The 16,660-nt window shown below is 25.7% G+C and overlaps 5 protein-coding genes across 7 annotated transcripts in view; 2 read left to right on the forward strand and 3 right to left on the reverse strand.

Moving 5' to 3' along the window:
- LOC123265427 (protein PFC0760c-like) overlaps window positions 1–16,660 on the reverse strand; it is a 37,366-nt gene that overhangs the window by 10,142 nt on the left and 10,564 nt on the right. The window lies entirely within an intron of this gene.
- Window positions 2,509–4,808, forward strand: LOC123265475 (la-related protein 7). Its single transcript, XM_044729269.1, has 3 exons — window positions 2,509–2,527; window positions 2,603–2,686; window positions 2,791–4,808. Exon 3 carries the CDS (start codon window positions 2,824–2,826, stop codon window positions 4,777–4,779), a length of 1,956 nt encoding a protein of 651 aa, XP_044585204.1. The 5' UTR covers window positions 2,509–2,527; window positions 2,603–2,686; window positions 2,791–2,823; the 3' UTR covers window positions 4,780–4,808.
- LOC123265511 (H/ACA ribonucleoprotein complex subunit 1-like) lies at window positions 4,801–6,467 on the reverse strand. The gene is made up of 5 exons (XM_044729310.1): window positions 6,337–6,467; window positions 5,790–5,890; window positions 5,469–5,709; window positions 5,210–5,405; window positions 4,801–5,081 (listed from the first exon to the last, which is right to left on the reverse strand). Exons 2-5 carry the CDS (start codon window positions 5,882–5,884, stop codon window positions 4,996–4,998), a joined length of 618 nt encoding a protein of 205 aa, XP_044585245.1. The 5' UTR covers window positions 5,885–5,890; window positions 6,337–6,467; the 3' UTR covers window positions 4,801–4,995.
- On the forward strand, window positions 6,566–8,357 carry LOC123265503 (glutathione peroxidase-like). The gene is made up of 3 exons (XM_044729300.1): window positions 6,566–6,662; window positions 7,292–7,509; window positions 7,613–8,357. The coding sequence occupies exons 2-3, from the start codon at window positions 7,503–7,505 to the stop codon at window positions 8,260–8,262; spliced, it is 657 nt and encodes a 218-aa protein (XP_044585235.1). The 5' UTR covers window positions 6,566–6,662; window positions 7,292–7,502; the 3' UTR covers window positions 8,263–8,357.
- LOC123265429 (putative epidermal cell surface receptor) lies at window positions 9,194–16,627 on the reverse strand. Of its 3 annotated transcripts, XM_044729200.1 has the most exons (14): window positions 16,229–16,627; window positions 15,363–15,505; window positions 15,263–15,281; window positions 15,010–15,204; window positions 14,591–14,926; window positions 14,230–14,491; window positions 13,859–14,136; window positions 13,389–13,792; window positions 13,010–13,298; window positions 11,617–12,843; window positions 11,071–11,317; window positions 10,417–10,999; window positions 9,626–10,337; window positions 9,194–9,536 (listed from the first exon to the last, which is right to left on the reverse strand). In XM_044729200.1, exons 1-14 carry the CDS (start codon window positions 16,395–16,397, stop codon window positions 9,529–9,531), a joined length of 4,872 nt encoding a protein of 1,623 aa, XP_044585135.1. In that variant the 5' UTR covers window positions 16,398–16,627; the 3' UTR covers window positions 9,194–9,528. The 3 variants fall into 3 exon arrangements, with proteins under 3 accessions (XP_044585135.1, XP_044585127.1, XP_044585145.1); XM_044729192.1 differs by having other exon boundaries at window positions 15,263–15,505; XM_044729210.1 differs by lacking the exon at window positions 11,617–12,843 and having other exon boundaries at window positions 9,197–9,536; window positions 15,263–15,505.

A 16,660-nucleotide genomic window follows, 5' to 3' on the forward strand; every position in this document is an offset into this window, starting at 1 on the left:
ACCAAGAAGAGGAAATAGCCCTTACATTAACAAAAAATTAAAAAAAAATTTTAATTAATTAAAAACAATAATTTTAATACTGTAATAATAATAACTGTAATATATTACCTGCACTATATATAAATAATTCTTGGCTTAGTCGATTTGTTCCCATACATTTAAAAATTATATCATAAGTTTCTAATGCTTTCAAATGTACTCCAGATGGTAATGCTGGATGCATGCATTGTGCTAATCTTTTTGATATTTTTATACGTCGAGGTATAACAGGAAATTTCATATAATTTAATAAAACTTTATTAAGTTTTCCCAGAGCCGATATTAAATCAGCCCATTCACTCGTATATTCAAAATTTTTTAATGCCTTATCCACCGCTGACACATAACTAAAAATAAAAAAAAATTACTATTGGTATTCATTGTTATTTATCATTATTATTATTATTATCATCATCAATATTTAAAACTTACACTCGATATTTAGCATCTTTCATAAGTTCATACTCTTCCAAAGCTATAGATCCCATTGTTATTGCTGTCATTTATTTTATATTATTATATACTTCAATATTAATAAATTTTATCAATGAATTTTTAATTAAAATGGTTATTCATATGACACTGCTCTACACATTGCATGACGGAGCTTTATTCTATATAACAATAAAAAATAAATATATTTATCAACAGATATTTTTTCATAATAAAAAAAATAATAAAATTTAAAACAACTAAACCATAATATGTATACAACAACAAAATTTTTATTTAATCATCTATATAGATCTATGATTTATAAGTTATTGTTACAAATTTTTAACTAAAAAAAAATATTTATGTTTATATATACATATATAGATATGTATTGCTCATACTTGATAGATAATGGACAATAGTGATTTTAATTAAACTACTCAATAGTCTCATTACGTTTACTTTTATTTTTAATTTAATGATAAATTACCTCATTAATTTTTTTTTTTTTCAAATTTATTTAATATATTATAAATTATTAACACGTCATATGGATAGAAAAAAAAACAAACTTTCTATCAACATGGTTATTATTTTTCTTATTGTTATTAAAACAGTATATTAATAACATATTTAAAAAAATGGAAATAATAAAATATAAATTTTAGATTAAACTCAATAATTATTTTAAACAAAATGGTGAAAAGATAAAGAATTAAAAGATCCGTAATATTTTAAGTATTTGTCACTTTACAACTTTACTTTTCTTAATAAGTATTGAATGTGTATTTACAATACACACACGCAACACATAAATACTAACATGTATATTTAGGTACTTGCTATACTTTAATATGTAAGAGCTGGTTTATAATCTACGAACCTTTTCCCCTTTTCCATTGATATTGTTGTGAATCCGAAAGGATTGATCACAACGCTCTCTATATATTCTATATATTAATATAGAATTACATATAAAAAAGATGGCTGCAATAAATGATAATAGCGGGAAAAACCCAGGAAGATTTAAAATATATGTATTTTATTTGTAATAAATTATCGGTAAGAAAAATATATAATAAATATTCGGTATAGACGAATTTATAATTACCGGAAATTCCCAAGGAAAAACTTATAAAAACTTTTAGTACTGTCCAGTTAGTTTAGACATGCTAAGAAAAAATTTCTTTATTAAAATAAATTATTAACCTACGTTAATTGTAATGGTCACTTAGGATAAGATGCCGAACGTTTTGGAAATACTCTTTACAATGTTGGGAAAACCCGGAGATCTTTATTTATTACTCTTTTTATTATCATAATCCTTTAAGTAACTTATTTTCCAAAACGTTCGCTTAAAAAAGGGATTGCTCGAGTACTCAAGACACTAGTAGGTCATAAAAACCAAGCATCCATGCGGGTTGCATATAGTCTGAGAATGTCTTGAGAATGTCGAGTCGCCGTGACGTCATCGCAGCATAGTCCCATTTTCGTCAACTCGAGAAGGGATGCTTACTGAAGACAGGAGTCGCAGAGGCGCACGCAACTACCCTCACTACCCTCACTACCCTCACTACCCTCTGGGACTCTCCCACTCCAAAGGTACTAACATCTCAACCAGGGGAGTCGAAAACCAAGGAACAAAAAGTCACTTATCAAAAAGCAAAACTGTAGTACACTACGCAAATTTTCCTTTTTCGAAATTATTGTCGGTACTTTTTATTTTTTAACCTATCGAATAATAAATAATAGATTTGCGCGCAAGGCAAATCTAAATTAAACTAAAATAATCTGAGCGTTTTTAATTCATTAAATATTTATATAATTTATTTTAAATTATTCAAATTTAAATCTATTCTCCCGCCTTAATCTATTTACTGCGAGTTGAACGCCCTACCGCGTTCCAACGGGTGAATTAAAAGAACTCAATAAATAAATTTACTATAGCCAATTTGGGGCTATACAACAATATACATTTATGTAGTTGGTCTAATAATAATAATAATAATAACAGTATATAGTGTACCGAAGCGACCGGAGCATAAGATAAAAAGTAACAATGCTTTTAATATAAAAAGTATTAAATACAGAGAATAAATTAAAATAATATTATTTTTATTATCCATAGAAATATTCCATTAAAATTTTATAAATATTTAATATTATATGGTACTAAAAGTGTCGTAGAGAGAGAAATCACGTCGAATACAGAGTATGTATATAAATAATTAATAATTATAATTGTATATAAACAATAAATTATTATTGATCGAAATATTAAAAATTAAAAATTAATGTATATTTTTTATATTATAGATTGAATATTATTCAACATTGATTAAAATAATAATGGTTATGGAAGATCAAGAAATTGGGTTAGCGTCAGAATGTATTCCTGTACCAAGAGTCCATGATTCATTAGTTGTTCAAGTAAAACAGCAACAACAACAACAACTATTAAATAATACTGTAAAAAGAACAAGTAATACTATAAAAATGTCCGAAGAAGAAAAAAAACAAGCAGTTAATAAAACAGGACAAAGAAAACCGCGAACCAGAAAAAAAGCTTTACATGCTGCTATTCTTAAACAAATGGAATTTTATTTTAGTGATGCTAATTTAAGTAAAGATCGTTTTTTATCAAACTTAATTCAAAATGATCCTTATGTTGATTTATCAACATTTATTAATTTCAATAAAATAAGAGCACTAACTACTGAAACAAATCGTATTGCTAAAGCTTTAGAGTCTTCAAAAATATTATCTTTATCAGATGACTCAACTAAAGTTTGTCGTAAAACACCTATTAATCCACGAAGTAATAGTGATGATTGTACTATTTATGTTCAAGGATTACCACCAGATGCAGATCATGATTGGCTTATCACTATTTTTTCTCAATATGGTTCAGTAGCCTATGTATCTATACCACGTTATAAACGTAATAAAAAATTAAAAGGATTTGCATTTGTTGAGTTTGATAATGTTGAAGAAACTGAAAAATGCTTGAAAGCTTTTCAAGATAAACATTGTATATTACCATCTCATACAACACCTGATGAAATATTAAGTATTACAACTTATATTCAAGAAGACGATTTTGAGGATTCATCATCGTTACTTATCAATAAAGTTACTAATAAAACTCTAAATGATGGTGAGCTTGAATCATTTAAATCAAATAAAAATATTATTGATGACTCCAATAACCAATTTTTATCATCGCCAACAGTCGTCACATTGTCAACAAAAACAACAACTCAAGACGATAATAATGATAATTATAATGATGATGATGATGATGACGATTACGATGATGATAATGTTATAAGTCCAAAAAAAATAAAAATTGATAAATCAATCAACAAGATTACTGAAAAAAATAAAAATCAAAACGAAAAATCAAATATCAATAATGATAGTTGCAATGTAGATGATGTTAAAGATATTAAATTTTCTGACAGTCTGATTGATAATAAAGAAAGTAAAGATATTGATGAAAAAAAGAAAAAAAAAAGAAAAAGAAAAAATAGAGGTAATAAAAATGAGCATTATCAGCAGGAACAGGAACAAAAGCAACAGCAGCAGCAGCAACAACAACAACAGCAACAACAACAACAACAACAGGAACAGGAACAGGAACAGCAGCAACAATTAGATATTATCGATTTTGGGCTCCGTATAATGGCAAAAAAAGAATGGAAAAAATTAAGAAATAAATACCTCCAATCACAGAGAGATAAAATGAAACAGCTAAAGCAACACCTCTTAAAAAAAAGAAATCAATGGAACGAAAAACAATCGCCTGTTAATAATCAAATGGATACTACTACTACTGCTGCTGCTGCTGCTGCTACTACAGTAATTTGTGATGAACAAGATTCAAAAAATAAAAATTCATCTCCTAAATTTAATTTTGCTGAAAGTTTAATTATTAAAATGGAATTAGATGAACCATGTTCAAATCCTAAAAATTTGAAAAATCAAATTAAATCTGCTGTTAACTCTGATTTAACAACTCCAACTGATATTCAATATATTGATGTAAGAGAAGGTGACAACTATGTTTATATTCGATGTGATACTCCAAAAAACGCTGAAAAATTATTAAAAAAATTATGCGAGGATAAAACTTCGATTATATTAACGGGTATTGAAGAAAAAGATTATTGGGATAAAATGTTTAAAGACCGTGAACAGAAATTTGTAATAAGTAAAAAAAATCGCATCAAACAACGAGGAAGAGATAAATTACTTAAAAAAGCTGAGAAAGAATTAGGAAAGCATATAAGATTTGATGATTAAATATTTCAAATAAAATGGTATAAATTTTTTTTCCTTTTTTATTTATTTAAATCATATTTCATTTATACTATACTTGTGAAAATGTATAAAAACGATCAGATGATTATTGTATATTTTTTGTTATTATATTAATAGGAAATATACACTTGATAAATTGTTTCAAATAAAGAGCCAGATGAAAAAATAAATTTTTAATATTTTGTTGAAAAATATTATTCACCATCTTCCTCCTCCTCTTCCTCCACGACTATTTCCACCTCGACCAAATCCACCACGTCCACGGAATCCACCTCCACCACCGCCTATAATAATAATAATAATAATAATAATAATAATAACAATAATATTATTAATAAGATATCTTTATATTTTAGTACGGTAAACAAATTGGAAAATTGTAAAATATATTTATGATTGTTAGTATAATCACCTCTAGAGCCACGACCACCAAAACCAAATCCTCCGGCACCACCGCCTCCTCTATTTCCTCCTCGACTATTACCACGACTACCACCACCTCTACCTCCTCGTCCTCCACCACCACGACCACCTCGTTTCTCAATTGATCCTGGTGGCTTTGGTAAAAATCTTTGAAGAGGTAGTAATTTAGCTGGATCGATAAATAACTAAAAAAAACAATTTACATTACTTGTGCTAAATTAATATTGATTAAATTGATTAATAATTACCTTAAAATTTTTTTCAAAACTTGAAGCTTTTACGTTTTCCGAAAGTTTTATTGAAACATAATAATCCCGAATATTGCCAAATATTTCGTCAATTTTTCCAATTTGTTGTTTATTTTCAGTGTAAATTGGAGCATTAAAAAATGGAACTTGTTCAATATCTACTTTAGCTACAAGATCATCCTGGACTGACCATTCAAAGTGCCCTAAAGATGTTACAGATTCTGGTGGACCTTGATCGTACCTTTATTAAAATCAAAACACTTGATTAGTTAAATAATAATAAAAATTATTATTAATAATAATGATAATGATATTTTTTACCCTCTATTTCTGTCACCTCCACGATTATTTCCTCTAAATCCACCACCTCGGCCTCCACCACCTCTACCACCACCGCCTCGTCCACGAAATGACATATTTTACTGTAAATAAAGTTTTATAATTATTATTTATTGATATTAATGAATAAATTTATAGGTGATAGTTATTGTTTAAATTAAATACATTTTGTCAATTATAATAATAATAATAATAATATCCCACGTGTCATACATGCTTAGCGATTAATGTCACATAAATACATAATCTACAAAATAATTACCGTTTAAATAAAAGTAACAATTAAAAAAACTAAAATAAAAAGCTAGGTAAATTATATTTTAATTAAGAAAAAATTATCGTAAACATCAATATAGAAAGATTGGTTAGTTAACCTCCAAAAAATGTTGTGTATGTAACGAGTATGCACGTGAAAAAATTAAAAACTTAAAAAATACACAATTTTCAACATCTAAATTTATCAATGAATTAAAATATTTTTCAGGTTATTAATATTACGTGAAATTGAATTAAAAATATAATAACTTACACCAATTTATTAATTTATGTATAATGAACAACGAAGCGCTCAGAGTTTTCTCTGCAGTATATTTAAATATAAATATATAACAAAGACAGTCAGACAGAGACAAGAGCACGCTTACCACCGGACGAAACAGGACGAAACCTCACTCACGACCAAGTAAATAAAATTCTAAAAAGAAAAAAATACTGCTCATGCGCAATATTTGAATCGTAGTAATCGAAAAGAAAATAATCATATAGTATAGCGCTGCATGATGGTAGTACTTGTCCGTTCAAGTAGTATCTATGTATAATAGATATGATACATACATAAATATAAAGTAAATAAAGGTATATTAGATTTTTAAAAAAATAATTAAAAACAAAAAAAAAAACTAGACAAATTTATCACTTATTATTTCACATGAATATCGTTTTTTTTTTCCATACTCTGTACTCTTTTTATAATAATATTACAATTGCTCGATTGATATATGTATAACAATAAGTCGTAATTAATGTGTAATTATTAAGTATTTAGATATTTTTTCTATTCAAAAGTACAATATGATAAAAGTTTCAATAACATAAATCAATTATATACATATATATATTTTATAATATATATATTGAAAAAAAAAAAAGAATCTTTAACTTTTTGTTTTTTAATTATTTATTAATTAATTGAAAAAGATATCAAGATCATTATTATTGTAAAGCTAAAATATTCATATATATTATTATTAATAGTGAAGTTGGAGTAGTACTATATTACACAGCGTATTTAATACCGGAAATTTATTAATTAATGTGTGTATGTACATGTGCACATTTAGTATTTTTCAAGGTCGGTTTGATTATTTTATTGTAGAAATACGATATAAATATTCTTGAATTAAAAATATATAAAAGTTCAATAGCCTCCACTCGAGTGATGGTAATCATGAATATTATTATAATCTTTAATGTTTTATTTTCAGTAAACTGGTTGAAAAACAAAAAAATTATATTTTATTTTCCCTAAGAAAAAAATAAAAAAAAATAATTACAAGCCCGTAGACCTGCGGAAATTGCGGAGAACGGAGACGACGATATTCATATAAACGACGGAAATCTTGTTGTATTTATAAGAACTAGTAGTGTCATTCGTGCAGTATCTTGTATCGAAGCGTATACTCCTGACAAATAAATATGTTTAGTAAGTTTTTATATATCATATTTATAATTAATAATGACTTATTTTTTATCATACAGATTATAAAATTAATATAAATAACTATTTAAAATTTTTTTTTAATTAGGCCGAATATTTATGACTGTGTCATTATTAATATTATTAATAACGATTACAAAAGTTGATTCTTGTGAAAAAGGGGAAGATGGACATTGTATGGTGAATGATGGTCCTATGGATGATGATATAAAAAAATCAGATTCATTATTTAATCAAATGGTAGATTGGGAAAAAGCTGAAAATATATATCAATTTTACGCAACGGATATACATGGAAAAAATGTATCTTTAGATAAATACCGTGGACATGTTTTGATAATAATAAATGTTGCTAGTGAATGTGGCTTAACGGAAATAAATTACAAACAATTAGTGGAATTACATGAAAAGTATGGAAAAAGTAAAGGACTTGAAATTTTAGCATTTCCTTCAAATCAATTTGCTGGTCAAGAACCAGGAACTTCTGAAGAAATTTACAAATTCGCTACCGAACGTTTTAATGTTAAATTTGATATATTTGAAAAAATTAATGTAAATGGACCCGACGCTCATCCTCTTTGGAAATGGTTAAAAACTCAAGGAAAGGGATTTATCACTGATAATATTAAATGGAATTTTACTAAATTTATTATTAATAAACAAGGAAAAGTTGTATCTCGTTCATCTCCTACAGTTAAACCTCTCGATCTCGAAGATGAATTGATAAAATTATTTTAATTTTCAATACGTACAATTAAACTGACTCATAAAATTTTGTAGAGATTTATAGAATACATTTACTTTATATAATCAAAATACAGTACATACTTATATATTGTTTCTATTAACTTAAGAAATTTTAAAATAAAATTCAATACTCTATTTACAAAAAAATAATTTCATTTTTTTTTTTTTTTTTTTTTTTTTATTTTATAAAAAATGTATACATTATTAATAATATAAAATATATATATAATGATAAAAAATGGCTTATTTTTATTTATTTATTCGTTATTTTTTTATTTTTTTTTTATCATAAAATAAATAAATATAATAATAAAAATTCTAAAAATAAAAGTAAATATTATTAATGAGTATATAAAATTGAGTAGTTGAATATAATAATATTACAGTATGAGTATATGTACTGATATATTGCACATGTTAAATCTATATATGTACAGTACTTTTTTTTTCCTATAAATTAATTTAATATTTACTTTTAAATAACTTATATAATGAGTCAAATACTTGCATACTATAATATACCTTTATAATTTTTTATAATGAATGTGTCTATTCAAAAGCGTAAATTTTATCAAGTATGAATATTAGGGTGTGCCAAAATGTAATTCCCGTGGAGAACCTTTTAAAATTGGAATTTTGAGTTCCGCTTTTAACAGGGGCTGCGTTTGGGCGTTTCCTGAGATATTTTCGTGTGAGACGATGCATTTGATTTTTATAAAATTTTTTAACAGAAGCTTAGTTTGGGCATTTCCGGTGAAAATTCAAAATTTGGCCGAAAGTGCCCAATTAAATCTCCTGTTAAAAATCCTATAAATAATTAAATGAATCCTCTCACCCCGAAATATCTCAAGAAATGCTCAAACACATATACATATATATATATATATATATATAACAAAAAAAAATAAATAAATAAATATATATATAAATCAGTTGGTTATTGTTATTAATTACTTGAAAATAATTCGTTGATTGTACTAATAACATATTATACAAGAACTGATTTATTTTAACCGTTTAATTAAAATTAGCACCAATATTGCAGTTCTATTGCGTGTAATGGAAGTGGTCACAAACACCGTAATATCCCAATGATAAGGTATGGATTATTTTTTTTTGTTGTTGTTGTTGTTGTTGTTGTACATCATTATTTATATATTATCTATTCATTTATTGTTAATACTATATTGTAAATGGCTGTGATATTATATAAAAGAAATAGTTTTTTGCTGTCGTTGATGTACAGTATAATTAATTTTACAAATCTAAAATAAAAATAAAATAAATGATTAATATTTTTAAAAGAATATGATGATACAAAATAATTAAAAAAAAAAGGTTTAAATATAGTTACCCATAGTTTCCTGTTGTATTTCTACTTTGTAGGATGGATTATCATATGCTGCAGATGCAGTTGTTTTACGAGAAGACGAAATTTCAGCTTTATTACTTGATCTTCTCTTCATAAGCATCATAAGTAATATCAATGTTGAGAGTATAGCAAGAGAAGCAACAATAGCAACAATGACTAGAGGCCCGTAATAATTATTATTATTATTATTATTATTATCATTAATGTTGTTAAGATTGTTATTAATAATTTTACTATTGTGATTATTATTATTATTATTTTCTTGGTGTGATGATGGAATTGATACAGCTGCTGCTGAGGCAGTGATACCGTATTTACCCGATTGATAAATATTACCAGTGCTTGCGGTATGTAATAAATCAATACCTGGCTTAGTTATAAAATCTTGAACATTACTTTTCTTTATTTTTCCATTAGTTAAGTAAATTTCAAGCCACAATCTATATCTTGTTCCAGGCTTTAAATCACTTATTATAGTTTTAGCTGGAGAATCTCTTTTAGCTATTTTAAAAGTACTAGTATCACCCTTTCCACTATCACTTTGATAAATTGCACGGTATATGTTAACATATTTATCTTCGGGATATGGTACTCCACTCCATGATAATTCAATTTCCTGTGATTTAATCATTTTTATTTCAACTTTAACGTCAAAAGAATAAGGATCAGGCTCAATAGATGTCGTAATTTGAATCTTGAAAATAAAAATTTCGGTAAATGAATAAAAAAAATTATTTAAATTATTTAAATAATAATAATAATAATTTACATACCGTTTTTTCACTGTAAAGTTCAGTTGTTTGACCAGGAAAAGGAATAATTGATATACCAATTTGATATGTAGTAGCTGGTTTTAATCCCTCAATTATCCAGCTTGTAACAGCACGATGAATTAGTGGTGTTGTCGTATAAACTTTGCTATCATATTCTTTGTATCTCAATTGTATACCATCGATAAATTTAATTTCAAATTCTGTAAATTTCTTCCATTCAACTTTAATCCAGCTAAAATTTGTTTCAATAACTTTAAGACCAGCGTCAATAAAAATTTGAGGTGGTGAAGAAATTTCTGTAGTCATAATTTTTGTTGATTCTGTTGTTCCCTTAATCAATGTGTGTTTATTTTTATTATCTGTATAACGATCAAGTGTTTTAACACTATAAATTTTGCTGGTTGGATTATTATTATTATTATTATTATTATTTATTTGATCGTTTCGAAGAATAACAGTTACTTTTAATTTATATTCGGTTGAAGGTTCTAGACCATCAAGTTCAAATTCCAATTGTGGTGTTGCAATCAAATCATTTGGAGGTATAAATATTTGTGATTTCCATGTCGATAGATCCGAATTCCTAAAATAACAATTAAATTTATTATTATTTAAATTAAATTTTTTATAAATAAATAAATGATAAATAATTACATTATTTCATTTGTGTAACGTAGTTCAACACGCCCAAAAAGTCCAACTAGAACAGATGGTACTGTAAATAGTATTCTTATTGTTGAATCATCAATTGCATCCAAAGATTTTATAATTATTTCATTATTAAATGAGGATGATAATTGTCCAGAAACTTTATTTAAATATTCACTAGCTGCAACACCATCACCGTGTAATGGAAAACCGAGAGAAGAGTAAATATGTCCTGATGACGTGTCTGGTAAATCTATAAATAAGAAAAAAAAAATAAATTAATATATAATTATATATATATAATTTTTTTAATATAATAATAAGATATGATATAGTATATTTTTATGCCTGTAAGTAAGGTAAAAGCTCCAATAGATGATCACGTACCAGTATATGATCACTCGATGTATTTGTATATCTATATTCACAAATATAGGTATACAAATACATGGAGTGATCATATACTGGTACATGATTATCTATTGGGGCTTTTACCTTATATAATATTTTAAATTAAAAAAAAACACTTTTGCAACATATATAAACACGAACCTGATTTAATAGGTCCCCCAATGCCAACAAACGGATGATTTAAATTCGTCAATAGAGATGACAATGATGATGAAGATGATGATGGTAATGATAAGGGCGGTGATGATGATGATGTTGTTGGATAAATATGGAAAGAATTAACATGAGAATCATGTTGAGTTATATGGGCAAGTAATTCCTCAATTTGTTGAGGTGAGCTCGGTATATGTGGAGTATGAATATGATAGCTGGTTATTTCACCATTTTCATTTTTTTGTGCTTTTATTTCCGGTTTTAAAAATTTATCATTTTTATTTATTTCTTGTTGTGGAAGTAATGATGACGACAGTGATGTATCATAATGTTGTTTTGTATCTTGGGATAATTCTGGATAATTAAAATTTGTCAGGTGATTTAATTTATCTGATGGTGAAAATTTATTTTTATCAAATTTTATTTTATCGAAATTTATTGATGGTATTGATGGTATTTCTGATTTAGTAGATGACTCTAATAGTGATGAATAATTATCTCCAGTTGATGGCACTGTAACTTGTTTATTAAAACCATCAATGTTGATAAATTTATTTTTATTAAATTTATTTGAAGAAGAAATTTTATCTCCGTTATTTTGATAAAATTGTGTTTTATTATCGATATTATTGCTATTATTAATTACTACCATAGGATTAATAGTAATAGAAAAATAATCTTTTGATGCCAATGATGAAGGAAGTCTATCGGGTGACAAAGGGCCTGGAAATGATTGAGTTGTAACTTTATTGTTGTGATAAGAAGACTTTGTTGGGTCAATTATTTTTTTTGCTTCATTCAATTTAGACTTAAAAAATTTATCTTTGACATTATTATTATTATTATTGTCATTATTACTGTTAACGTCAATGCTAGCTGATGATCCAGATAATTTATAATTTGGATTATAAGGACCATTGTAACTGGATATAATTGGTTTTGTAGTACTATCGACAAAACTAAAATTATTAACAATATCGGAGTTATTATGACTATTATCATTATTGTTATTATTTTTCTTGTTAAATATGTCTTTTGTTGAAGTTAAGTTTGATAATGGTATAGTTTTATTATTTTGATTTATTTTTTTATAATTTTCATCGGCAGTTATAAAAGATTGCCAATTTTTTTTCATGCCATTCGCAACATTATTGCCGCTCATTAGGGAACCAATTGAAGATACTGTTTCATCTACAAATACCGTACTATTAGTTTCTGTAACAACAAGTTTATTTTAAAATCACTGTCAAAAAACTACATGTGTTTTTGTATATAATGTGAGCAATTTTTTTTTTTTTTTTTATTTATAATTAATGAAATTTTTTAATAATACGTGCATTTATATGTGAAATAATAAATTTTATTAATAAAAGGTTGGTACCTGGCATAAAAGTATTATAATTTTCGTTATTGTTGACTTGGCTGCCGCAAATCCAATGTAAGCAACACTCATCATCTGGTAATTTAGTGAGTATAGCTTGATTTGAAGAACATGATAAAGTATCGGGTGGTAGAGCTGGAACCGGAGGACATGCTGGTTGACACGAAATATTTCCCATTTCACAATAACATCTTTTATCGCAACCAGTGATATTATTTGGAATTTCATTCCAATTGTCATAAACTACGCCTTCGTAATTACAAGATCCATTATTGCGACATCTTACTTCCTGAAAAAATAAAAAAGAAAAAGAAAAATAAAAAGAAATTACTTTTACAATTTTAACATAAACAAACATAAATACTTATATATTACTTACTTCGGGACAACATTGAGGTGCTTTGGGAACAAAATTAAATGGTACAGTTTCCCAGTCTAAGCAATTAGGGTCTAAAACATCTAAGCCAAAATCAGTGGGACATTCTATTGTGACGCATTGTGTTTTTGGGCCTTTTTCGCAAACACAAAAATTAATACACTCATCATACCATTCAGAACCAATTTGATATAATTTACCCCTATAGCTACATGAATCTTTACTATCTATTTTTATAGTAGTTGAATTGTTTGTAATTTTATTTTTCAATATGTTAATTTGTGGTAATGATGAAGATGATGGTAATGTTACTACACTAATTGTTGATATTGTCTTGTTGTTTTTGTCTTGTGTTTTTATTCGAATGTAGTAAACTGATGAAGGTTCTAAATTAGCTATTATACCTTCTGAAATTAATAATCTATGGGTTAATATTTATTTATCAATAATATATAGAAAAATTTTGTGTATACCTTTATTAAAATTTTTTCGTTTCCATATGTAATTATTTTTAGATACTTCAACTATAGTTTTGTTAATATTAATTAATTCTGTTGGTAATAAAATTTTTATTGCTGTTGAATTTAAAATTTTAATCTGGTCATTATTCATATAAATATTTGTTAAAATTTCGTCAGTTTTGTTTTTTAATGATTTAATGGTTGTAGCTGAGGGTGTAGCGTCTGTTGAAGCCATTAGCTCGTGCTCACCAATACTTACATCGCAGTAAGTAATAGTACAACAAGAATCTCTAATAAGAATATTTAAAAGTTTTCAAATATATAATATAATTGTTATTATTATTATTATTATTATTATTAAAGAATAAATAAAAAATATTTACCTAGGATCTTCAAGCTTTACACATCGGTCATTATTGTCACTATTTTGTAAATTTGATTTATTCTTTTTTTCATCGTCATCATTGTCATTGTCATTGTAATTATTAGCATTTAATAATGGACATCTGGGTTTACAATTTAATATGCCACCAGTTTCACAAGTACATATCCTGGTACAACCGTCTTCTATATGCTGTCCAATATCAATTGTTTTATTAACGTTGTCATTACCAATAAAATTACAAGTACCTGTTGACTGATAATCTAAAACAAATATTAAAAAGTTAATAATATATTTTTTTTAAATAACAGTTAAAAATCAATAAAAATAAAATTATTTTATATCATATAGAATAAACATACTGGGATTGTTGTTGTTGTTGTTGTTGTTATTATTATTATTAATAGAAGAACAAACTAAAATTGCACAACATTCATTATCATGAATTTTTTGTTTATGACAAAAAGGATCTTGACTTTTACCAATGGCTTTAACCAAAGGATTTTCACAGTAAATTGGTTGACAATCATCAACAGTACCATTTTTACCACAAATACACTTTTCTGAGCATCCTCTAATAATTATTTCGCCAACCTGATATGTTTTATTGTTTGGTTCAATGCATTTTTGTTCTCTTGAAAATATTATTGGTGAAATTTTAAAATTAGTTTCATTGTTATGTAAAATATACTCTCCACCTGGATTATGTAATATTATATTTTTATTAATTTATTACAGGATAATTATGATAATTAATAATAAATGTAATAAAATCGTTTACCTTCAATTTGTTTGTCATTTTCATCCATGCTGACATCGCTTAGATCTGTTAAATTGGCACTTAATGAATTAGTTGGTTCTAAAGAAGATGATGGTATGTCAAGTGCACGAGCACGTGAAAAGTTTGTTACTAGTGTTTCAAAAATTGGCATTGATATTGTTGATGTACCATTTAAATTATTTATAATATCCTTTGCTGGAATTTAAAATAATTTATAGTCAATTAATTTATTTAAATTATTAACAATAATTACCATTATTTTTATCGTATGTTTCATTTTTTTTATAATCTTCATCATATATTATACTGCTACTATTATTGATTGTATAATTAATTTTTTCGTTGTAGTGAATTTGTTTTAGTTGTAATAATTTTCCTGTTAAATTTGTTGTTGATATTATTTCGGATAAATTATTTCCCGTAAAATTATTCTGTTGTAAAGGTGTCATCTCGTCAAGTGATATAACTCCAGGAATTTTATCTTGACCATTATTGGCTTGAAGAAAAAAAAAGAAAAAAAAAAAATTTCTCTTTATAATTATTTTTATATAAAATGATATGTGTTATCAAATTTTTTTATTTTTTAATTTAAATTAAATGGTAGCTGTATATATATATATAACAACATTAACAACAAAATAATAATACATACATATATATACACACATATTCAGTTGGAATTGTATATACGGTATTTTATCCTACTTTTTTATAGGTATACCATTCACTCAATCATGTCAAGCTTATATACAGAACTAAATGGTAGTATATACTTATATTTAAATATATTTTTATTTATACGTGATATTTTATTATATGACGTAAATATTCTATACTAAATAATTTTTTAATTTATGCATATGACGTCAATGGTTGATGATATTTCATAGATGCAGCTGATTCAATGAATTCCCAAAAAGAGAAAGGATACAAATAATATTATAATATGTACATCCGGATACCTCAGTATTTTATTATTATTATTGTTGTTGTTGTTGTTGTTGTTGCGAAAAGGTTTTACCAGCTTTACTCATTCTTATATGTTATGTATAATATAAATAAAAATGAGATACAAATTTTATGATGATAAATTTTAATATATATTGACCGGTAATAAGACTCGATTACGATTTCCCCGGTGAAATTTTTTTATACATATATGTTACAACTTTCCATTATATTTAATTATTTAGATATATAGATTTATTATATTACTTACAGTGATTTGAAGTTTCATCTTTGATGGTTCGAATACGTCGCCGATGTAAGTTACCAATTTTTTCATCTTGTATAAATTCATTTTTTTGCTTGAATTTACACAATACTGTTGTTATTGTCGTTGATATTATAAAAATTAATAACAATATACATTTTCTTTGGATGTTCATCCTAACACATTATTTGCGTTATATTATAATAAAAGTTAAATAATATTAATAATAATTTAACCAGGTTGAATTTCTATTTATTGTATCCGGTTGTCACAACGATGACGTGATGACCTGGTTTTTTCTTCCGCTCACAGGATCACACTTGCTGGATTTTTTTTTATTTCTTATTATTTTTTTTTTTACTTTTAAAATATAAATTAAATTTCATCCTTCAATATATTAAAACTAATTGTTTTTATTGTAAAAAATTATTTTTAATT

This window comes from Cotesia glomerata, linkage group LG1 (genome assembly GCF_020080835.1).
Source record: "Cotesia glomerata isolate CgM1 linkage group LG1, MPM_Cglom_v2.3, whole genome shotgun sequence".
Taxonomy (NCBI): domain Eukaryota; kingdom Metazoa; phylum Arthropoda; class Insecta; order Hymenoptera; family Braconidae; genus Cotesia; species Cotesia glomerata.

Bases quoted from the DNA above. Each gene is read 5' to 3' on its own strand.
- LOC123265429 (XM_044729192.1), bottom strand. From the start codon at position 16,397: ATGAACATCCAAAGAAAATGTATATTGTTATTAATTTTTATAATATCA. The intron at 13,299-13,388 runs GTAAGTAATATA...TTATTTTTTCAG, and splicing joins CACCTCAATGTTGTCCCGAA to GAAGTAAGATGTCGCAATAA. The intron at 12,844-13,009 runs GTACCAACCTTT...TTGTTGTTACAG, and splicing joins TTATAATACTTTTATGCCAG to AAACTAATAGTACGGTATTT.
- LOC123265475 (XM_044729269.1), top strand. From the start codon at position 2,824: ATGGTTATGGAAGATCAAGAAATTGGGTTAGCGTCAGAATGTATTCCT.
- LOC123265511 (XM_044729310.1), bottom strand. From the start codon at position 5,884: ATGTCATTTCGTGGACGAGGCGGTGGTGGTAGAGGTGGTGGAGGCCGA. The intron at 5,406-5,468 runs GTAATTATTAAT...TGTTTTTTTTAG, and splicing joins GTTTTGAAAAAAATTTTAAG to TTATTTATCGATCCAGCTAA. The intron at 5,082-5,209 runs GTGATTATACTA...TTATTATTATAG, and splicing joins TGGTGGTCGTGGCTCTAGAG to GCGGTGGTGGAGGTGGATTC.